The 24,543-nt window shown below is 45.5% G+C and overlaps 1 protein-coding gene and 1 long non-coding RNA gene across 2 annotated transcripts in view; one reads left to right on the forward strand and one right to left on the reverse strand.

Annotated features, from left to right (window-relative positions):
* The window catches only part of LOC119978138, a 106,392-nt gene that overhangs the window by 21,731 nt on the left and 60,118 nt on the right, over positions 1–24,543 (forward strand). The window lies entirely within an intron of this gene.
* LOC119978137 (protein FAM107B-like) overlaps positions 3,572–24,543 on the reverse strand; it is an 81,207-nt gene continuing 60,235 nt past the window's right edge. Inside the window, exons 4-5 of the mRNA XM_038819563.1 lie at positions 20,031–20,175; positions 3,572–3,807 (exon numbers count right to left, since the gene is read on the reverse strand). Of these exons, the coding sequence (XP_038675491.1) occupies positions 3,688–3,807; positions 20,031–20,175 (265 nt within the window). The 3' untranslated portion in view covers positions 3,572–3,687. The remainder of the gene's footprint in view (positions 3,808–20,030; positions 20,176–24,543) is intronic.

Below are 24,543 nucleotides of genomic sequence, written 5' to 3' on the forward strand. Positions count from 1 at the left end.
ATACAAAAACAGGAATTTTCCCACTGTTGTGTTGTCACTTTCTTAATTCTATTAGGATCCTAGACCAGATACCCAAATTTTGTTATGATCCAGTTAGAGACCAGTAACTTTTTGCTTCAAGGAGGCAAGATTTGCAATGCCGGTTATTTACTGAGAGAATAAAGCCAGACGATGCCACAGATTCAAACAAACAGAAGAAATGTTACTATACAAGAGTCAACAAAACAAACAGGCAATAATATTTAGCTTATACTCTAACATTTAAAATTAACATGAGGTGACCATGAATTAACAGGCAAACCATGGTTGAATATACCATAAACTGCACCTTAAATGGTATGTACAACCAAGGGAGGTCCCTCATTTTTTTCGGTAATCTACCCAGTAGCAGTGATCACCGTGAGAAAGAAATACATCTTTAAAACACCCCTTTCTCATGAGGAATTTTGCCTCCTCGCCTGCAAAGAATTACTTTGCCCAATAACTATAGTCATCGGGTTTGTAAATTTAAAAACAATTATTTTTTATTAATAACAATAACTACGTGTAAGCAGACAGAAAATACAACTGGTTAATTATTATATAGTTCCAACCCCTCCCCCCCCCCTTTAACTTGCCCCCATCCACTATACACACACAGACACACAAGACAGACAAACACGCAAACACAGAGGAGAAAGAGGGATGTAAAGAAAAATAATACGAAAAGTAAAAATGATAAAAGTTTCAGATGGACGTCTTCCAGTAAACCTTTCTTCAGTCTAGGCCTTCAGTTGGAGGTTTTTGCTTATTGTCTGCAATGGGTTTTACAGTATCATTCAAAACTTGTGTGCCAATTCAGAAGGCAGCAGGTAGGCAGCATTTCTGGTGAGAGAGAGACAGACAGACCGATTCTTCTCTCATCATCCAGGACCTGACTGATCCTTCCTGGGTCCTCTGAAAAACCTCCCACCCAGGTAGGACCCATTCATTAACCGTGGCCAGGCAGATTATGGTCTTTGGCTAATTCATTGGTCGCCAACCAACCAATCGAATCATATATCCTTCCTTGGTCTGCTGCAATGTCCAGTGAAGCCCAGCGCATACTGGAGGAAAAGCATCTCAGACGGCAGTCCCGCCCTTATGACAGCTGCCGTATTATCTGGCGCCATTTTTCAGGCGGGGACAGGGTTCACACCACGCCAATGGGGGCTGTTGCAGCGCCCCCCACCCCCCCCCCCCCCCTCCCCCCCCCCGGCAATTCTCTGGTCCCCGAAGGGCTGAGCGGCCGTCGGTTTCTGGCCAGTCCCACCGCCATGGATTAGACATGGTCTCACACGGTGGAACCTGGCTCCGTAAGTCGGCTGGTGCAGTCCCCGGGGGGGAGGGGGGGGGGGGGCATGGGAGGCGCGGGGGATCCGACCCCACGGTGGCCTGGCCTGCGATCGGGGCGGGCCTGTACCTTGGGGGCACTTCTTCCTTCTGCGCCAGCCATGGAAGACACGCACCTGCGTATGCGCCAGAGTACGCCAGCGGTTCTGCGCATGTGCAGGATCGCGCTGGCCCTCTGGCACATGCGCAGACTCGCGCAGTCACTTCGGTGCCAACTGACATGGCGCCAACCCCTCCAGTGGCATCCACCTAGCCCCCCGGAAGTGCGGAGAATTCCACTACTTCTGGTCGGCCTGACGCCGGAGTGGTTCGCACCATTTTTGACGGCGGCATCGGGCCAGTGCGCCGATTGCGGGGACTCCCGCTGCTCATCTTCTGATTACATTATAGCCTTCCGGACTTAACATTGAATTCAACAACCTCCCCCCACCCCACCCCATTTGGGCCATCTGTTCCTTCTTCCTAATTGCCCTTTGGTACACTGCTTACATCTGTTCTGCCATTAACACTTTCTAATATCATTATGTGCCACTATCAGCACCCTTATTAGCCTTGATCACCTGATTGACCAGCTATTGGACCATTACAGAGTCTGATGGCCTCTTTGTCTGTCAATCGGAGATTAGTTGCATATCAATACAGTAGCATGGCTCTGTTCTTTATATAAGAGTGAGAAATTAAGCAGCCAAGATAACGCTGGTGGGGTTCAAGTCTCGGCAGCCCAGGAGAGAGTCTTTGTTTTAGGGGCGGGGCAGAGCTCAGAAAGAGTGAGAAGGAATTCTGGTTTGAGTAGGTACTGAAAAATGATTTGGGCAGCCACCGAGTGAGGTCATGAAAGTTGCGAAAGCTTTGGAAATCAACCAGCGAGGTCATGAAAGTTGCCACCAAGGCAGTCTTTCGAAAAGGGTTCTGAATGAATGTCCTGACGGAAGAAAATTGCTTTGTAAATGCAGGTATTGCCTTTTTCTATCGACGTAAATGGCATGAGAGCTGCATGTTCTGTAAAGTACTGTTTAATGGGAACGACTATGTTAAGGTTAAGAAGCTACATATAATCTGTTAATATTAGAATTAAGTTTAAAAGTTTAAATATTATTTTATTTTATTTTCTTTTAATAAAGTTTGCTTATAAAACAACCAAGCGCTACTTTTTATATTATCACTCGAGGAATTAATCAATCTTTCCTCACCGTCTTAAAACTTTAAAAGTTATGAATCATAGAATCCCTACCATGCAGAGGGAAGTTAATCACCCCATCGAGTCTTCACTGACTATCTGAAAGAGCACCCCAAATAGGCCCATTCCCCCCACCTAATCCCCACAAACCCACCCAACCTGCACATCCCTGGACACTAAGGGACAATTTAGCATGGCCAGTCCAACTAACCTGCACATCTTTGGGCTGTAGGATAAAACCGGAGAACCTAGAGGACACACACACACTGCACACAATCAATCATCCAAGGCCAGAATTGAATCCAGGACCCTGGCATTATGAGGCAGCAATGCTAACTACTGTGCCACCGTGTCACCCTGTATCTGGTCCAGTCTCTAAACCACTGTTGAGAGCTGACCAGGTGTCCATAACATTGTACATGATTATAACATGAGAAATTGGAAATAATATTGGAAACAAGCTAATAAAACAACTTAATCTAACTTGTGAAAGGTGTTTTACAATTTTTTAAAACTCAAGTAGCATTTAACTTAAATCCGAAGTCGTTGGCCAAAATGGTCCGGCTATTTCCATTGGTGGTATTTTCCCGTCTCGCCGATGGCGATCCCTGTCGTGGGTTCCTGGCAATGAGACTGTGAACAACGTGAAACCCTGTTGATAGCAGCAAGACGAGAAAAACTCGCCCACTGTGTTGTACAGGTAAATCCACGTTTGGCAAACTATCATTACAATTAGCCATGAAATCACTGGGGTATTAGGACCGGGAATAAAATATAGATTTAACCTTTACCAGTTGGCTTAGTGGCTGTCACATCTGACCATGTTGGATTATGCCCTGGCTAATACCCAATTAAATTGACCAAATGAACTGCAGGATTGTATTCTGTTGTGGTTGAAGATATCAATTAGAAAGTCACAAATAACCAAAATGATGAAAGAATTGGCAGAAGTGAAGGTGTGGCAAAAGGTTTACTATACAATTGAGAAGTAATATAGTGTTTTCAATCAAAAAAGTGCTGAAGTTTGACATAAATCAATCAATTTATTATTGAAAACTACAAGTTTCACCTTTTCAATCACTACATGGTACAAGTTTTGAAGAGGCACAGTTCATATTGATAAACACAATAATTCTTGGCTAAGACATCTGGCCATCTTCTGCAGCATCTGCTATCTTTGTTCTTCTCAAGGATTCCTTGACCTTGACGAACTCTGGCACATTCTCCTCTTCTTCCAATTTTTGCTGTTCCTGTTCATACTTTTAAAGAAAAGTGAAACCATTTTTTATTAGAAATGTTATTTCATAAGCCCATAAAACTAAATTATGAAACACTTTAAAACAACATTAGTATGCATAAAAGGTGTGCATAAACTCAAGCTCATACAAATTTCTACTAACCACATCCTTACTGTTACCGAAATCCTGATTACTCCTGTACTTGTGGACCAGCAACGCATTGGTTTTAAAATTCTCATCCTTGTTTATAAACTCGTCCATGGCCTCGCCTTGCCTTGCCCTATCTCTGTAACCTGCACCAGCTGTATACTCCTCCAAGTATACGCTGCGCTCCTCCAATTCTGGCCTTTTACATAGAATTACGTAATCACTACAGTGCAGCAGGAGGCCATTCAGCCCATCGACTCTGCACCGACCCACTGAAAGAGCACATAGGCCCATGCCCCCACCCCATCCCCATAACCCGATAACCCCAAATAACCTTTTGGACACTAAGGGGCAATTCAGCACGACCAATGCACATCTTTGAACTGTGGGAGGAAACCGGAGCACCCAGAGGAAATCCACGCAGACACGGGGAGAAAGTGCATACTCCACACAGACAGTGACCCAAGGCTGGAATTGAACCAGTGTCCCTGGTGATGTGAGGCAGCATTGGCACAATGGCGATCATTGTTCCACCCTCATGTCCCTGATTCTTTTCGCTCTACACTGCTGTGGAATTACCTCCCTTAACCTCTCGACCTCTCTTTTCTCCTTTAAGTCACGCTTTAAACCCCGTTTTTTGACCATATAATTATCACCTGTCCTAACATGACTCCATGTGACTTGGTGTCAAATTAAGGACTCCTGTGATATGCCATGGGACATTTTATTATGTTAAAAGTCCTATATATATGAAAGCTGTTAGGGCGGCACGGGTCACAGTGGTTAGCACTGCTGCCTCACAGCACCAAGGACCCAGGTTTGATCCCGGCTCCGGGCCACTGTCCATGTGGCGTTTGCACCTTCTCCGCACATCTGCGTGGGCCTCACCCGCTCAGCCCAAAAAGATGTGCAGGATAGGTGGATTGGCCATACTAAATTGGCACTTAATTGGAAAGAAAATAATTGGGTACTCTAAATTCATTTTAAGAAAAGAAATAAATGAAAGTGTTGTGATATAATAAATATTGCTTGCTTCATTGGGCAGATTTTTCTATTAAAGATGTTAGGCAACTGCCAGAAACAGATGGTTATGGTCTCACCCAAACTGTTGTTTTCAGATGAGATGATTTACCTAACTTGCACCATACACTTGTTTGTGCAAATAAAAATCCACCACATTTCTAACCTAAAGCCAAAACATGTCATCAGCAGGCAGCACGGTGGCACAGTGGGTAGCACTGCTGCTTCATGGCGCAGTGATCCCAGGTTCGATCCCGGCTCTGTCCGTGTGGAGTTGCACATACTCCCTGTGTTTGTGTGGGTTTCGCTGCCACAACCCAAAGATGTGCAGATAGGTGGATTGGCCACGCTAAATTGCCCCTTAATTAGAAAAAAAATTGGGTACTCTAAATCTATTTTTTAAAATAAAAAAACAAATCATCACTTTTCTCAACTTGGTAATGATTTAGAAAAGTCCTCTAGAGTATGCATGATCAGATGGTCAAACGCTGCCCCCTCCTTCCCCTACCCCAGGAGTAAGGTGTAACTTGACTTGAAGCTCTATTTGCTGCATTGAAATGAAATAAATATGCAATCTTTGATAAAGATAGGAACAGTAGATATTTCTGCTGCTTGAGCATATTTGGCCATGCTATCAGATCCTCTATTAGATTTGTGCACAAAACGTGCACGTGGTACTCCAAGATTCCATTAATTTTCTACCTGTACACTAGCTGTGTTTTGTGCACATAAACGCCTAATAATCCCTTTGTTCCTTAACAGCTGCTAATTTCTCCCCATTAATAATATATTTGGATTTGTTTTTCTCAGCCCACTTCGACACATTAGATTCCATCTTCCATTGTTTTGTCCACTCATTTAATGTATTACGACATTTGACTCCGAGCTACAACACCAATTTGCATTTGTACAAGGCACAAACATGGAAAATATCTCACGATGCTTCCGAGGATCATTATCAAAGCAAATTTGATACGGCTGGAGACCAATATAAGAAAGTGATCAGAGGTCATCCACCTTGTGATTGACACAATGGGAGTGAGTGAGACCATAACATCATAAGAATTAGGAGCAGGAGCAGGTAATTCAGCCCCTCAAGCCTGCTCCGCCATTCAATATGATCATGGCTGATCTCCTCTTGGACTCAGTTCCACTTTCCTGCCCGTTCTCCAGAACCCTTCAACTAATCAAAAATATGCCAATTTCCTCCTTAAATCTACTCAATATCCCGGCATCTACCGGACTCTGGGGGAGTAAATTCCACAGATCCACCACCCTTTGAGACAAGTAATTTCTTCTTATCTTTTTTTTCAATCCGCTACGCCATATCCTAAAACTATGACTACTCGTTCTAGATTTCCCCACAAGAGGAAGCATCTGCTCTATGTCTACTTGTCAATACCTTCTATCATCTATATATCTCAATTAGATCGCCTCTTATCCTTCTAAATGTGAGTACAGGCCTAAACTGCTAAATCTCTATAAGACAAACCCCTCGAGCGGGATTCTCCATTTCAGAAACTAAGGACTGGATTCTCTGATTTTGAGGCTATGTCCAGAACATGGGCTAGATTCTCCGGTCGCCGACGCTGAAATCGCTTTCGGCGACAGGCTGGAGAATCCAAATTCCCAACAAAATCGGGGGCGGCACTGCTTTCATGATGCTCCGCCCCCTCCAAAGCAGCGTGAGGCCCGCCTCCTGATGCTGCACCCCCGACTGGCCGAGTTCCCGATGGCGTGGGTCTCTCATGGTCTCACCCGTCGGGAACTCAGTGTGGCGGCTGCGATCTCAGTCCAGCACCGCCACAGTCGGGGGGAAGGCTGAGTCGCGGGTAGGAGGGCATTATTCGGGGCTGGGGCACTGTGGTGGGGCGGTCCAGGGGCAACGAGCCAGTCGAAGTTGGGGACTATTTTGCGGGCCGGGTCCACAAGCGGCCTCCGCCATGAAGCACGGCGCTGCCGCTGCAGGCCGCCGCTGTGCGCATGCGCGACCACAGACCCGGCGATTCTCCAGGCTGTATCAGCAGTTAGAGCCGGGTGCTCTACGCTGCCTTCCGCTAGCCCCCAGCAAAATGGGGAATCGGTGGCCGTTTTGTGCCAGTTTTCCCCACCGTTCCCACGCCGAGGTGGGGACATAGTCTCCAAATTGGAGAATCCAGCTTCATTAGTCTAGTCTTACGAACAAAAAGTCGACGGCGCCTCCATACCGATGCTCCGCCCGGTGGGGGGCGAGCAGCCGCGCCACGTAAAGCCTCCCCAGCTTTACCTGCAGATATGGATAGAGAATTGCCGGGTACGTGGCCATGCATACGCCCAGCGACGGTCACACTGTACAACATGGCGCCGGCTGGCACAGACCCGGCTTGCCCCCCTTTAACCCCCCTCCCTCGCCACTCCGGACCACCCTCCACCAGTCCCCCCAGCCCCCGCCGAAGCCCCACCCCGGCCAGCAGAACGCCCCCTCCGGACTGTGGTGGCGCTGGTACAGACCGCAGCCGCCATGCGAGGTCCCCAAACACTGAGAGCACAGGCGACCAATGGAATCAGTGATGGAGCCATCAATTCACGAGACACATGCTTTAAGATATGAACAGTGGTTTTAATCTACTTACGACAGAGCCAGCCTGTTACCCGTTGAACTCTCAATGAACTCCAGGCTGGCTCTGGACATGGTTATTTATACAGCAGTCAAAGGGGAGGAGTCGTGGGCGGAGCCAAGGGTGGAGCCCTGTACAAACTCCTGAGCATTCCCAGAGCTACTCCCCCCTAGTGGTCGGATAATGCAACTGCGCTTACAATGGTATTGGTAAATACAGTGTGAATTACTACGTTACAGTCACCACAATCAGGAAGTCAGCCCATTGGGGGTGGAGCATCAGGGGAGGGCCTTCAGGCGATGTCCTGGTGCAATACAGCTCTAGCCAAGAACATAAGGCTGGATTCTCCGATTTGAAGACTAAATGCTGACGCTGGCGTGGGAACAGTGGCGATTTACTCCAGGAAAAATGGCGCAAAAGCTGCACCGATCCTCCGTCTTGTGGGGGGCTAGCAGCCACGCAGGCTAAAGCCCCTGGCTTTACCTATGGATATGTTCGGAGAATTGGCGGGTCCATGGCTGCGCATGCGCACGTCGACGGCCTGCAGCGGCCGCGCCGTGCAACATGGCACCTACCACGCCTGGACCCAGTCCGCCACATACTGTCCCCTGTCCCCCAGTAACCCCCCTCACATTCCTGGACCACCCCCTATCAGTGCCCCAGCTCCCCGCCGGTGGAATGCCCCCCCCCCCCCCCCCCCAACTGTGGTGGCGCTGGACTCAGTCTACAGCTACCACGCTGGATTCACGGAAAAAAAGGATAAGTGTTCCACGCCATCGGCATCTCAGCCCATCGGGGGCGGAGCATCAGGGGAGGGCCTCAGGTTACGTCCTGAGGTCAACCCGACGGTGTGCAGTGTACTCATCAAGTACGCTGTTTTCGAGGCGGGGGGAGCATCGCAAAAGCGACGCCACCCCTGATTTCGGTGCAAACGGGGATTCTCCGGCCGATCCCAAACAGAGAATCCCGCCCGTGTTTTTTTGACCTCCTTCGTTCCTGATCAAAGTTCGAATTGTTTATCGCAAAGCATACAGCTTCTGAGGATTTAGAGAAAGAGTGAGAAATAAAGAGAGAGGGGCAGACAGGAAAAAAAGGTGCAGATTGATTCAAATCTTAACGTTGTTATCAAACAAATATACCTCAGTTTTAACTGTGTTTTGGGAACCCTCCAATTCTGGAACAAACTATGGCAGCAATTTGGCCTGACCAAAATATCAGACAAAGCTCCCATCTGTAACAGCCATAGGTTCACACCAGCGCTGACTGACGCCACCTTCTAAAAGTGGGGACTGAATGGAGGGACACTGACAGTCAAGGACCCATACACGGACGGCAGGATCGCAACACTGGACGAACTGAAAGAGAAATTCCAGCTAGCCAGGGAGAACGAGCTAAGGTACCTGCAACTCAAAACCTTCCTACGAGAGGAGACAAGGATGTACCCACAACTGCCACGACAGACGTTACTGGAAGAGTTACTGAACACAAGCATCCAAGATAAAGTGAACTGTAGCGACATTTATGACCGACTGGTAGAAGCCCTTTCTGTACTGGACGCAACAAGAAAGTAATGGGAGGAAGACCTGGGGATTGAAATAGGGTGGGGACTCTGGAATGAAGCACTGCATAGGGTCAACTCCACCTCCACGTGCGCAAGGCTCAGCCTAACGCAACTTAAAGTGGTACATAGAGCCCACTTAACAAGAACCCGTTATGAGTAGGTTCTTCCCAGAAGTGGAGAATAGATGTGAACGGTGCCAAGGAGGCCCGGCCAACCACGGCCACATGTTTGGGTCTTGCCCAGACTTGCAGGGTACTGGACAGCCTTCTTCGAGGCAAAGTCCAAAGTGGTGGGGGTGAGGGTGGAGCCATGCCCGAAAGTGGCGGTCTTCGGGGTTTCAGACCAGTCAGATCTATTCCTGGGGAGGAGGGCAGACGCCCTTGCCTTTGCCTCCCTGATCGCCCGCCGTAGAATGCTGTTCAGCTGGCGGTCAGCAGCATCACCCAAAGCTGCAGACTGGCTGTCCGACCTCTCGGTTTCAAATTCCTAGTGGTGCACATCTCCAAAATTCTGTCCTGGTCCACCCACGTCGACACTACACCAAGAAAGCACAACAGCACCTATACTTCCTCGGGAAACTAAGGAAATTCAGCATGTCCACATTAACCCTCACCAACTTTTACAGATGCACCATAGAAAGCATCCTATCTGGCTGCATCACAGCCTGGTATGGCAACTGCTCGGTCCAGGACCGCAAGAAACTTCAGAGAGTCGTGAACACCGCCCAGTCCATCACATTAACCTGCCTCCCATCCATTGAGTCCATCTACACCTCCCGCTGCCTGGGGAAAGGAGGCAGCATAGTTGAAGACCCCTCCCACCTGGCTTACTCACTCTTACAACTTCTTCCATCGGGCAGGAGATACAAAAGTCTGAGAACAGACTCAAAAACAGCTTCTTCCCCGTTGTTACCAGATTCCAAAATGACCCTCTTATGGACTGACCTCATTAACACAACACCCTGTATGCTTCACCCGATGCCGGTGCTTATGTAGTTACATTGTATATCTTGTGTTGCCCTATTATGTATTTTCTTTTATTCCCTTTTCTTCCCATGTACTTAATGATCTGTGGAGTTGCTCGCAGAAAAATACTTTTCACTGTACCTCAGTACAAGTGACAATAAACAAATCAAATCCAAATCCAATCCAATCCAGAACCTCTCCAAATGGGGAAAATCGAATTTGCCATCCGAGGGTCAGAAGACGGCTTCCACAGAATGTGGGAGCCAACGGCAATGTGTCCAAGTTTGCAGCCGACACTAAGATGAGTGGTAAAGCAAAAAGTGCAGAGGATACCGGAAGTCTGCAGAGAGATTTGGATAGGTTAAGTGAATGGGCTAAGGTCTGGCAGATGGAATATAATGTTGACAAATGTGAGGTTATCCATTTTGGTAGGAATAACAGCAAAAGGGTTTATAATTTAAATGATAAAATAGCAAAACATGCTGCTGTGCAGAGAGACCTGGGTGTGCTAGTGCATGAGTCGCAAAAAGTTGGTTTACAGGTGCAACAGGTGATTAAGAAGGCGAATGGAATTTTGTCCTTCATTGCTAGAGGGATGGTGTTTAAGACTAGGGAGGTTATGCTGCAATTGTATAAGGTGTTAGTGAGGCCACACCTGGAGTATTGTGTTCAGTTTTGGTCTCCTTACCTGAGAAAGGACGTACTGGTGCTGGAGGGCGTGCAGAGGAGATTCACTAGGTTAATCCCAGAGCTGATGGGGTTTGATTACGAGGAGAGGTTCAGTAGACTGGGACTGTACTCATTGGAATTTAGAAGGATGAGGGGGGGAATCTTTTGGAAACATATAAAATTATGAAGGGAATAGATAGGATAGATGTGGGCAGGTTGTTTCCACTGGCAGGTGAAAGCAGAGCTAGGAGGCATAGCCTCAAAATAAGGGGAAGTAGATTTAGGACTGAGTTTAGGAGGAACTTCTTCACCCAAAGGGTTGTGAATCTATGGAATTCCTTGCCCAGTGAAGGAGTTGAGGCTCCATCATTAAATGTTTTTAATATAGATATAGATAGTTTTTTGAAGAATAAAGGGATTAAGGGTTATGGTGTTCGGGCCGGAAAGTGGAGCTGAGTCCACAAAAGATCAGCCATGATCTCATTGAATGGCGGAGCAGGCTCGAGGGGCCAGATGGCCTACTCCTCCTCCTAGTTCTTATGTTCTTATGTTAATTGTTCCAGGACCTGTTTGTGGCCAACGAACAAGCAGAAGAATAGCTATGTAGCCAAGAATCAGGGGAAAGTAGCCAAGGCATGAGAGAGAGGGACAGACCGGGGTGGGGACAGCTAAACCTAACAGGAAAGAAAGGCAAACCACAGGAGGGGGGGAGGGGGGATGAGGTCAGAAGGGGAAGGTGGGGGGGGGGGGAAGAGTGAAGAGACAGGGAACAATAGAGGAGAACCAGAGAGGTGGGGAGGGGGGGGGGGGGGAGAGAGAGGCAAGTGAATGATAGCCAGAAGGAGGGCAAGGGAAACGATAACAAACTTGGCATCTACAGGAACAGAGAGCAAGGAAAATCCAGGCGAAAGACGGGACGAACGGCTGAAGTGGAGGGGAACGCGAGACGACAACGGCAGTGAAATCCGTCCTGGAGGAACAAGTGACAACACCAACACCAGACCCATTCGCCAATCCCTGGGGGGGGGGGGGGGGGGGGGCGGCCTTAAGGGCGGTCAGAGGAGCGATTGGGCCGGACAGATTGGCAGGGCCTAGTTTCTTTGTGTGGGTCTGGGGTTCAGGTCCTCCATGGCGCCCGGCGAGGCCACTGGAGGCCGCCCCCGGCGCATGCACTGATTCGGAACCGGAAGTGCGGGAGCCCATATCCACAGCCAAAGCTGTGTAAAGCACTCTGGGTCCCTGCTAGCCCCCTGAATGTAAGTGAATTGGGTTGTATTTTTTCCAGGAAACCAGGGAGTGCAACGCTTGCGTTTTTCCGATGACGTGGGGACATAGCCCCATTTTTGGAGAATCCAGCCTCTGGTTTTTAATACTGTTCATTTATCTTAGACATTTTTATCCTGTGGTTTATAGCCTGAGTTACTCTCTGTGTTCCCTCTACCACCAATTACATCACCATAGGACTCCGAGGTCAGACAACGGCTTCCACAGAACATGGGAGCCATTCACCCAATTGTTCCGGGACCTATTTGTGGCCAACGAACATGCAGAAGAATAGCTAGGTAGCCAAGAATCAGCACATGAAATATGAGCACATGATTTACATATAAACCAGCACCAGTTTATGTTCAATGCTTGGGCAAGTAACAAATAATATTTAATTTTGTAGAACGCAAGACTCATTAATGGTAATAATCTTTGATGCAGAGCTCGATTGCAAAGCAGTCACTTGATAAGAGGCTTTTAAAATCTCACTTCATCTTTTACATTCCTTTCTGTAGCTAAAATAAAGCACTCTTGATACTCATTTACCACAGAACAAAACACTTTGCTTTATTGATAGTGTGTGGTTTGGTGTTTTAGTCATCGTATTTTGAGTAAACAGTTAACCAACAATACCTCCAACAAAATGCATTTGAGTTATTTAGTGCTTTTAATTGAGAAAATATCCCAAGGAAATCCAGACATGGATTCAGAGGTGAACTATAGAAGGTTACAGTTAAAGAAATGAGTGATACTGTGGAGGGATTTAAACAGATTTAAAGGAATGTAACCTTTAAAAGTTGAGCCTTTCATGTGGAATTGAAGCCAACAAAGGTTATCAAGGGTGCGGATTTCGGCAAGTAAGGCATGATTTAGGAGGGGGTGCATGCAGTAGAGTTTTGAAAAATGGAAGATGGTTGGTTGGACAGGAGAGCAATTCAAGTTATTATATCTGGACGTAACAAAGAAGTATGAAAATTTTAGGCTATTGTAAGGGTGCAGGCAGGTGGTGTTACAGTAGTGAAAGTGAACTGCATTAATGATCATGGAATATGGAATCAGAAACTCATTTCGATGGGAAATGGGATGCCAAGAATGCAAACAGTCTGGATCAGCCAGAGAGAATGGAGTTGGTGGAAAGGGTACAGAATTTATAAAAGGTGTTGGCTTCAGTCTTTTAGTTTTCTTTATGCTTTGCTGGAAGAAGTTACAGCCCATTGAAGAGTGGATAGTGTGCAAGCATCCTTAGGTAGCTGGGGGTCATTAGTGTTTATGTCTGTGTGGGTGTGTGTATGTGTGTGTAAGCCAGTTCATGCCTGCAGATGATTTTTATTCCAAAAGGCAGACTATAGATGAGAAAGAGGAGGTAGTTAAGAATGGAATTTTGATGATTCCTCAGAGGTGGTAAAGGGGTTGAGAAGAAAAGCTATTGTTATGAATGGAAAGAGGTCGATTTTGGACAGAATTGCCGATTTTCTGAATATCTATATCTGTGTGCATCATCACTAAAGCAGGAAAGAGATTTTTCACATACCTGCAATCTAAATTTAAATAGGTGATGAATTAGCCAACCGATTTTTTCCTTAACAGATTCGCTCAGTGACTTAAAAAACAAATATATTTGAAACTAAAGGGAGATGTATCTTTATTAGAGGTAAGAATTCTCAGCGGGTACTCGTAGGTTACATAGATTACATAGAGTACTCATAGGATTTACATAGAAATTTGTATCAAATCCTTCTTTTCTTTGAGAAAGCTCAGCAGAAAGTAGGATATATTTCCTGCTACAAAATTTAGGAGCACTTAAAAATATACGTAGAATTTTGAGGCAAATTCTGAGGTGCAGGAATTCCCCAAGGCAGTGACACTTGTTAATAAGGTTTGAAAGCCAGGGAGATTGATGACTACTTGGAGGAATGCAGCGAGAATCAAACCCATGGGACTACAGGAGATTTCACTGCACACAGAAGAAAAAGAAGATGCAGTAGCCATAGACGATTTGATAATCAAGGGACTAATAAGCAGATATTTCTGTAGTCAAATGGTACTTTGCCTCCCAGGCACCAGGGCGAAGGATATCAACAAAAGGGTGCAGGCTATTCTCTGAGGGAGTAACCAAGAAGTCAAGATCCCTATTGGAACTAATGACATTGCTGGAAAATGTATTGAGGCGCTTCAGCAAGAGTTTGAAGAGTTAAGAAAAGGATTTAAAAACAGGACCTCAAAAGTAGTCATCTCAGGATTTCTCCCAATGTCATGCACTAAGGAGAAATGCACGAATGAGTTAAAAGGGCTCAGACATTGTAAGCTATGACAGTGCAAATGGTTTATTGCCAAAATCTCAGCCATGACATTAAATCACAGCCTCTCATATCTGACACATTATTTCAATGCTAAAATTGATTGCTTCCTTGTCTTACTGTCATCAAAATGGCTCATTCCAGGATTAGTGCTGTGACATTTACAAAGATAATCTTCTTCACGGTATCATTAACAAAAAAAACAACTAAACCATGGGCGGTATTTAATGAAGGTGACGGGAGTCACACCCATCAGCTGAGGAGCCGGGGAGGAGGACTACATTGCCTCCTTTGGTGGATGATCACAGCATTAAATGTCGGTCAGAAGCAGCTTGATATAGAAATCCTGGGGCTGAGGGCCTGCCGGCTGGGAGCTGCCAGCCAGTCAGAGGCTTCATTGATCAACAACGCCAGAAGGTAGGCAGGGGCTTCTGCCAGCACTACACACACCTGGGGCCAAAGATCGCCATAGATCCAGGTACACGGGAGCAATGGTGGAAGAAGTGCATAGAGTGGGTTCATGGAGGAGGGACAGGGAGTGGGGTAGACAGCAAGGACAGAGGGCAACTCTCAACAGGTCCCTCATCAGGTACAGTGTCTATTTACAAGGAAAGCCCCTAAACACCTATAATAAAACACACCAGGGTTAATCTTTTCAGGCATTGCCAGTCCTCTGGCCGCTGTTGGATGAATACTAGTTGAAAAATGAAATGAAATGAAATGAATTGAAAATCGCTTATTGTCACAAGTTGGCTTCAATGAAGTTACTGTGAAAAGCCCCTAGTCGCCACATTCCGGCGCCTGTCCGGGGAGGCTGGTACGGGTAGTTGTGACGGACTGAACCCTTTAAGTGGACAGTTATTGCTCCCTTCGGGGCCTCAATTGGGGGTGGGCAGAAAGGCTGTTCTTGGGTCTTGCCACCACAAACTTAATTTGGGCAGTTGCGGAAAGTCAGTGGAGTCCCCACCTACAACCTTCCTGCCTGATGATATGCTCGCCTGGCAACACACCCACCACAGGGGAGGGCACTAAATTCTGCCTTTTGTAACTGGATTAGAATGAAATGCACGATCAGTTTTGTAGGCTGCAATATGAACACCACGTATTGAAGAGGAACTGTAGAAAAAAACAGGAATGTGTAATTTTCAAAAGGGAACCGTACCTCTGGTGTAAAACAAAAAAAATTGCATGGTTCATAGTTTATTTTGCAAATTTGCAAACATTGGAAAAACGATAAAAGGGAAAAGAGGTAGGGAAGCATGACTGTGGCTAAATCAGTGTTGGCAAGATGAGATGAATGGCTTCCTTCTGTGCTCTATTATTCTATAGAAGATAATTGGTTGCTCTCGTATGATGCAGTCTTTTTTGTTAACTGAAACAAACCTTATAGAGAAAAATAATTACAGTGAGATGTATTTTATTCTGGATTAAACATACTGAGAGTGCTGAACCACTTTACATAATTCTTTGTGAAGTTGTTTTCATTTCTAGCCACAGAATTTTATCCCAAATCCCCCACGTGCATTGCTTCTGTCTTCCAGATTGTAATCTGATAACATTTTAATGAGGCCCATTGTAAACCAAGCAGCTGAATAATTTTACATGCAATATAGGAGTGAATAGAATACAACTTTCAGGGAAATTTAATCTATTCCCTGTTGCATCTCGTAGCCCCAAAAACGTACACCCCGAAGGCCAAACCTCACCTTACATGTCAGTCTTCGTCAAATTGACTGGCTCGAACTGTAAAAGGGGAATTCTCTGCTTCCCTGATTGGTGGAAACTCCACATCTCTGCCAACTCCTTTCTTTTCCAACTTATCAGCAAGCCAAAAACATATCTGACCATTCTCCAGTTTGGTTAGGAACTGGATTCCTGAACTGCTGATCCAAAACCGCCATTGTTCTTCTGGAACCTTCGCCAACTGTTCAATGATACCAGCTCCCATGGGACTCAGCTGAATGAGGCCATCCCAACAACATACAAACTCATGTAGTCTGTAAAAATCACAACTCTGCCAACCACTTTGTCAAAAGCAGAATAACAGAGTGACAATTCCATTAATTCAGTATGGTCCATATGAGCTCTGAAATCTGTGGTGTTGTTCATGGGGAAAGTATGTGTCTTTGCACATGCACTGTGTATGTGCAACTTTCTCTCATATTTTGACTGCTTATGTCATACTGTCCAATTCTTCCACATTCTGTTGTATTTTTCTTTCCACTTTTGGCTCCCAGTTACTGCTGCCATGGTACAAAGTAATTTTCTTATCATTCCTGTATTGAGATGTCTCCAAGTATTGTCTTTCCCCCTCATCCATATGTCTTACAGATGTAATACCCTTTTATCAATCATGGTCAACATCTTTTTGTGCACCAGTTCACAAGTTTGATTTGATTTATTGTTACTTCACCGAAGTACAGTGAAAAGTATTTTTCTGCGGCCAGTGCATCATTCTTCTATTTTTCCCCTAATTTCTTTGACCCCTTTCTCCGTGCTTTCTATTGCCCTTCCCTTTTACAATTAGTCGGTGAGATCTACTGGCCGTGTTATGCCTGAAGAGCAGCGTGGCACGGCTGGTATATGCCGGTAGATCTCCCTTCTGGGATCTACCTGATTTGCCACGCTTCGCGAGATATAATGCGATCTCGTGAGACATCGTGATGTGAATCCCGCCTATTGAGGCGGGATCACTTACTGGCAAATCTCCACGTTAGAGTGAGACAGCTAGTCTCACTCTAATATGCATTCCCAAGATCTAACCAAGGCATGCTTCTTACCCCCTCACCTTGGAGACCTTGGGTGAGCGCCCTTCAGTACTGGTCTCCACAAATGGGGATCAGATGGAATAGCATGCGTGGGTGTCTCTCAGGGGATCAGAGGCCCCCAGGTGCTTGCCCGATCGGCAGGGTGGCACCCTGCCACTATCAGGGTGCTAAGCTGTCATTTTTATGTGCAATGAGGATCGGAACCAGAGGTGCCTTGTGTAGGTGCGCGGGATTGCAGAGGGTGTAGGGGGTGCCAAAGACCCCCTTATAGGGCTTGGGCGTTGTACCGGGTGGTCGGGAGATTGGGATGCCATTTAAAAATGGCGTCCCGTTCTCGCCCTGCACTGAGGAGTTTGGGCGAGCAGAGCTTGGCAGTACAGAAAACTGAACTAAATCTTCCTTGGCCGCGCATTCCCTGCTGAGTAACCTGACCTAGCCAAATGGTTGTTCAATAAAATGTGTTTCCCGACGCTCCAAGCGCCAGGAAACACTCGGCTAATCGCGCACTATGGCACTCTGTTCCCATTTGGATAGATCCTGCCCAGTGTATGCTTTTGACTTGAAATTAAGCTTTGGCTACCATATGTATGCATGAATCTTCTTTGTCCTCGATTTCATGCCTCCATTGACATAGCAGCAAAACATTCACATTAGCACATGAGTTACGGGCCTAATTAAACGTCAGTAATGTTCAACCGGATACATTTAGTCTTGAAAGGGTGCGGCAGGGTGTATGCAGTTGATTGAGAAAAGAAGCTGAGCAGCTGCACTTGGGCAGGAGTATAGAGGAGATGTTGAGTCAGGCAGACAGGGAACAAGCTTGGGCCTGGCCCGGTGGGAGAAAATTATCAAAGGAATGTAAAACCAAATTAAAACAAAGAATGTTTTTTTTTGTTTATTTAAATGAGGAAGTGGGGCTTACAGTGGCTACTTAGTTACATGGCATGGGGTCAATGAGCAGTGTTGAAGGCAAACAAAAAAACAAACAATTATACGGACGGAGAACTTTCAAAAGAGATATCTTATAGATCCATAATGTCAAGTTCAGGCATAACTAATTGGGAACCCAGATGTGTTTAATTGCATTAAATGAAAATAAGTCATAGACACACCTTCATTAAACATGTTGGGCTGGATGTTCGGGGAAGAGCTGAAGATCAAGTTTGGAAACTTCCTCCCCCATCAGACCTATCTCCTTTAAAATAGCCCAGAGGCCATATTTTCATGGGAAATCAAGGATGAGATGGAATTGGACCCTCTGCTGCTAGAGTAGTTCCAATATGGCAATGGAGGCAGGCAGATGACCAGGCTGAAAGGCTACGAACCCTTAATCCATTTACTGGCAATTTAGTGCAATTTAATGACGAATGTCAGGTCCTCAAACCCTCATTGTCCTTACCCCCTCCTAGTTCCCTATGCACCCTCCAGCCAAGCATTCATAATGAGCTCAGCTGTCATAACACGCCATTCCAGTGAGCATACAGTAGAGCCTATTGAAATTACAAAATAGATGTTTACATTTTTCCTAAGCTACATCAGCTGTCTGACAGCTACTAATGTTTTCTTTCCACATTTCATTGGCTCTAGATATTTAAATTACTTCAAGATTATTGCAATGGAGATCCCAAGCAGTGTTTTTTTTAATTTTGAATGCACAAGAGCACTTTCTGAATGGGAAAAGACTCTATTGCATCTCAACACTTACACAATGTTGATCCATGTAATTAATGGTCAGTTTACCTTTGCAGGACAGAGTCGCTTAATTAAACGCTAAAATGAAAACACATCTACCTTACAATACAGCGCCTAATATTGAAGCTGGAAACATGTTTTCTTTGTATTTCAAAACTGGTCAATGGAGGAATTCCAGGAGCAAGTGACTGTTTGGTTTTGGTTCCCCACTTGAGACTGGGTTTCCTCTGTGTTTCCTGCCTCCTCTGAGAGGCCATGAATCACGTATGCTTACCAAAAGAGTTCAGCTCCATAAAAATTGCAGAGGTATTGAACTACCACCCTCACAATGGAGTTGGCAAGTGGTGTGAGTGTTCTATATGGGCTGGCCTCCCACACCCTTATTGCACGTCGGTGAAAATAGCCAGAAACAGGAATGGGAGCAGGAATTGCTGCATTGGGTCCCACCCGCCATTTTAAAGAGTTGCTGAGTCAAGCCGAATTGGTGAAAATCCAGGTCATTATCTCAGTTGTTACATTTGCTTAATGAAGGAATGTGAGGGTACAGCTTTTGCTTTGAGCACAATCAGGAATGGGCCCTCGAATTTGTGCTCTTAGGTTTTGCTTCAAACTTCCATTAAAAACTCATTTGTATAACAGCAAATACAAAATTTCACAGTGCACCGCCAGAAAGTTAAATATTGCTTTTTATGTAAAAGACTTTTATGGTGTGCTTGTCATTGTGACTGGGGCATGGCCAGCTTTATGGATGGGGTCTGATTTTCGAACCAAATTGGAAATATTGTAGAAAACACGACATAAGTGATTTTGGATATTACCTCACATTTAAAACGCCACGATCTATCGATTAAGCTGATTCGCTCGGATTGCTGTCAATGGAAGCAAGAGGAATCTTGACCATGTGAACCTTTACTTCATTGTGTATTTGTTGGTAAATTGGTAAGACAAAAAGCAGAGAGTAAGAGTCACCCCCTCCCCCCCCGCACCCATTTTTCTTACTGCTTTACTGGTTAGTGAGTGACGATAGTTGTTAGTTAAGTGACCATACACAAGTGAAGTACAATTATCTGTTTTGTGTAAGGGCACGCAAGATGTTTCCTATTCCTACCGGAGTTCTTGCACGTGTCTAAAACTGTGTCAACCTAGCTACAATAGTGGTTGTCAGTGATTTCTGTTGGACAACAGTGTTGTAAAACTGTGGTAGTTGATGTCGGATTAATGATATGAGATTTTGTGAGATGGTAAAAATGGGTAAAGCGCACCTGTTGCAGTTTCTGGTATCTTTTCTTCAGTTCCTCTTCAAAATCTGTTCTTGGTTGCTCAGCTTTCTCCTGTTCTCTTAGCAAGTCGTATTTTCTTTGTATCATCACCCGTTCAAGTTCGGGCTTGTTCTGCAACAGAAAACCCCTAAGAGAGGAAAAAGGAAGAGGTTGTCTAATTCTGAACTGTCTTTCAAGGGTTCTTTTCTCAGTCAATGGCCCCTTAAAGATCAAAGTTGAATTTTTAAATTCAGGCTGAAGTTAAAAATGAAAAGTCGTGTTTTCTTTATTTTGTTAACGACTTTTACTTGGCATAGCAATAATATAGAGTGAATACATGTTTCATGCTCACCGTGCAGTACAGTGCATTAAGAAAGCTCTTGCATGTTATTAATTAATTTTGCTCTTCATAGATGATTCACCAATATGAAGGTAGAGTCACACCCAGTTGCACCAGATGATTGTTTAGATAAGGACTGTTGTTATGCATTTAATCACTCCATTCCAGTGCCATCATGTTTCCAAGGGATGCTTTTACGGTAACTCAATTTCTATTCTTGATTTGCAACTCCATTTTGCAAGAATTATATTATTTATATAGATCAGTGATGGCCGTTGGCACATTTGACAGGCAAGGAACAGCTATGAATGCCCTTGCAAATCATCATATTACCATGGCAATGGGTCCTTCCTGTGGGATTGCATCACCAACCTTAAATCTTAATCTAACTGAATTTTTCAGCGGTTGTTTGCTTTTAAACCTTCAAATGCGTATCTGACTTTTAAAAAGCACCCAAAACTTTGTCCAACAAAAACTTAACCAATGGCTCATCGGATTGTTTTGCTAAATTTTGCTACTTCGAACTCTCTAAACTACAGTGACAATTACAGATAAGTGAACACTTGTTTTCCAAATTTTGGAAGTTAGTTGGAGCATAATATTGCTACAGCTAACATTTACACCAGCGGCTACATGCTGGATATTTTGCATTATATTAAAAATCATTGCTTGGTATATTTTCCTATATCCCAATATTGAGGGGATATTCGATGAGATGATTATGAATTGAAATAAGACCATAAGACCACAAGACATAGGAGCCGAATTAGGCCACTCGGCCCATCGCGTCTGCTCTGCCATTCAATCATGGCTGATATTTTCTCATCCCCATTCTCCTGCCTTCTCCCCATATTAATCAAAAACCTATCTATCTCTGTCTTAAAGACACTCAGTGATTTGGTCTCTACAGCCTTCTGCAGCAAAGAGATCCACAGATTCACCACCCCTCTGGCTGATTTCCTAAGCATTTCCCCATTTAGAAAATAGTCTATGGCTAAATTCCTCCTTCCACAGTGCATAACCTCACACTTTTCTACATTGTCTTTCATTTGCCACTTCATTGCCCACTCTCCTAGCTTTTCCAAATACTTCTGCAGCCCCCCTTGCTTCCTCAATACTACCTGTCCCTCTACTGATCTTTGTATCATCTGCAAACTTAGCAACAGTGCCTTCAGTTCCTTCTTCCAGATCATCAATGTATATCGTGAAAAGTTGTGGTCCCAGCACAGACCCTCGAGACACACCACTAGTCACCGGCTGACATCCTGAAAAATACCCCTTTATCCCCATTCTCTGCCTTCTGCCAGTCAGCCAATCCTCTATCCATGGCAGGATCTTACCCTTAACATCATGGGCTTTTAATTTATTTAACAGTCTCCTATGTGGCACCTTGTCAAAGGCTTTCTAGAAATCTAAATAAATCACGTCCACTGGTTCTCCTTTATCTAACTTCCTTGTTACCTCCTCAAAGAACTCTAACAGATTTGTCAGGTACGTCCACTCTTTGACGAAGCCATGCTGACTCAGTCCTATTTTACCATGCACTTCCAAGTACTTCGCAATCTCATCTTTAATAACAGACTCTAAAATCTTACCAATGACCAAAGTCAGGCTAACTGGCCTATAATTTCCCATCTTCTGCCTCCCTCCCTTCTTAAACAGTGGCGTTACATTAGCCACTTTCCAGTCCTCTGGGACCCTTCCTGCATCCAGTGTTTCCTGAAAGATCATCACCAATGCCTCCACAATTTCCTCAGCTATCTCTTTTAGGACCCTGGGGTGTTGCCCATCCAGTCCAGGCAACTTATGCAACTTCAGACCTTTCCGTTTCCCCAGAACCTTCTCCTTAGTAATGGTCACTGCACTCACCTCTGCCCCCAGGTTCTCCTGGAGCGCTCTGTTTAAACACATAGAAACAACATTGCTGCTATTTCAGTTCTATTTGACACCCAGTCACAACCTTGATCCATGCACTCACTTTAATTGGCTCTGCCCTGGTAGCCTATTTCCTGAGAGGTTTTAACCTCTGCCTGACCAGCGAGGAGTAATGGGCAGTTGGGAATTAGTTACAAATGAATAAATTTGCCATTGCTCGAAGGTCACGAGATCTGTTGTCAGGCTACAAGCAACCAAGCTGCTGCCAACTGCAACTGTTTCTGTACTTATGGGCCCATATATGATTCTCGTTCAGGTAGATATGGTGATTATCCTTTTAAGGGCAACACAGCAGAGTAAGGGTCACCTGGCTTGGGGGACAGCTTAGAATGCATAAGGGATAATCACCCCAGCGTGGAGTCTTCTCTTAGGCGGTAAACATGTCGGTGACTAGATGCAGCCGTGTGGCTGCTGCACAGTTCTTCTTATTAATAAATGCTTCTGTGTTTCTAATGAAGTCTGTGAAAGTACATCTGGCGATGAGGATAAAATTATCAAGTCACTGCCTCTGGCCTGACACCTGTGAGTATCCTGTTTAATCAAAATGTGAAACCAAAATACTCACCCGAATGGGTGAATAGACCCATTTGAGATATTGCCAGACCCTGAGAGACAGGCGCAGAACAAACCTGAATTGACTAGTACAGTCAAAAGTTTAGAAACATATAAAATCAAGAGAAAAAACCCTGAGAAGCAAAAGCTGTGCTTTTAAAAAAAGTCACTTAAGTTAAAAAGTAACAGAGTTTATGCAAAGTTTCTTTTTGAGGAAGAAGTAGCAGTGCTTTGAGTAAAAGAAATTGCACCAAGGAGCTGCAGTGAGATGTCCAGAAGCATGGAAAAATAAAGAGGCTGAAACTGACAAGCTCCCAATAGGAGCAGAGACTGCAGGGGTTCCATGGCAGCAATCCCAGCAATGATGGGCTTCAATCAAGCAGAGGAGTGCTCACGCTGTTTGAAAAAAGAAGTTATCAATTTTTTTTAATGGCCTCTTGGACCTCGAGAGCACATGACTCTGCGTGAAATTGACAAAAAGACTGCCACATCGGAAGAAAAAAGGGAGCGGGGTTCTCCTTAGCCCGATGCCGAAATCAGGAACATTGATTGGGCGGAGACTGGCTCTCGACTCCGGAATTGGGGTAGGCGCCGGTTTTGACCCTGGTTCGCAATGCTCTACCCACTCCAAATCGGCATCACCGGGTTGCACGCCGCGCGCAGTCGCAATGTCGTTGGCGCATCATCAGCTGGCCCACCTGTGAAGCTCTCCGATGGGCCGAGATCCCGATGGCACGGTCCCAGCGGTATTGCGTCTGGCGTTCTGGCATGCAGACAGTGTCCAGCTCCGCCATACACCGCCGAGGTCCGTGCCGCTGGCCGGGGGGGGGGGGGGGGGGGGGGGGTTATGCGAGGGCTGGGAGGAATGGTGGGTGGTGGCCAGAGATTAGGCTGTGGGGTCGGGTGGGTGGGTATGTGGTCCAGCGTGGCCAGCATCATGTTTTCCTGCGTGACCGGTGCGTGTGTGGGGGGGGGGGGTAGATGTGTGCGGCTTGTCAGCCCTGCGCATGCTTGGCCCAGGACCCGGCAATTCTTCGACCATTGTTGCGCGTTCTGCAGGCATTTCACGCGGCACTGGTGCTAGCCCTCACCAGTACTGGAATCGGTGAGGGTTTCGCGCCCATTTTCCCATCAGGAAACACCATGAATCCTCTGTTGGTGTCAGCACTTACCCTCAGGAATGGAGAATCCAGCCGAGGGACTCTCCCAACAGCCAAATGAGAAAAAAAAACTTGCAGAGATCGCCAAAAGGGCTTTCTTTCAGTAAAAGTAAAATGTTAAAAGTTCAAAGAAGAGCAGCCAGGTTCACACCAAAACTTCAAAAGAGTGGGTAAAATAGAGAAAACCGACAGTTGCTGACAACTCAGTGAAAAAGAAAGGATGACAGTCTCAAAGTGGCAGCCAAAAGAAGGAACAAACGGCTATAGATAGAAACATTGGAGAAGACCCCAGCCAGAGGATAACTCTCAAAAAACAGTGACAGACCTGACCAACGATGAAGCCAAAAGGGTTTCGTTGAATTTAAGACGAGTCGAAATGAAGGCTCCATTTGTGAAATGTATATGTCCAGTACGAACATGATAGATTCACGCTTGAAATTAAAGACTAAAGAAATCTAAAGAAAACTATGAATTATTAAAGATAACGAGGAATCAGCAAAAAAAATTCAAACTCTAGAGAAGACATTAA

This window comes from Scyliorhinus canicula, chromosome 15, assembly GCF_902713615.1.
Source record: "Scyliorhinus canicula chromosome 15, sScyCan1.1, whole genome shotgun sequence".
Lineage (NCBI taxonomy): Eukaryota > Metazoa > Chordata > Chondrichthyes > Carcharhiniformes > Scyliorhinidae > Scyliorhinus > Scyliorhinus canicula.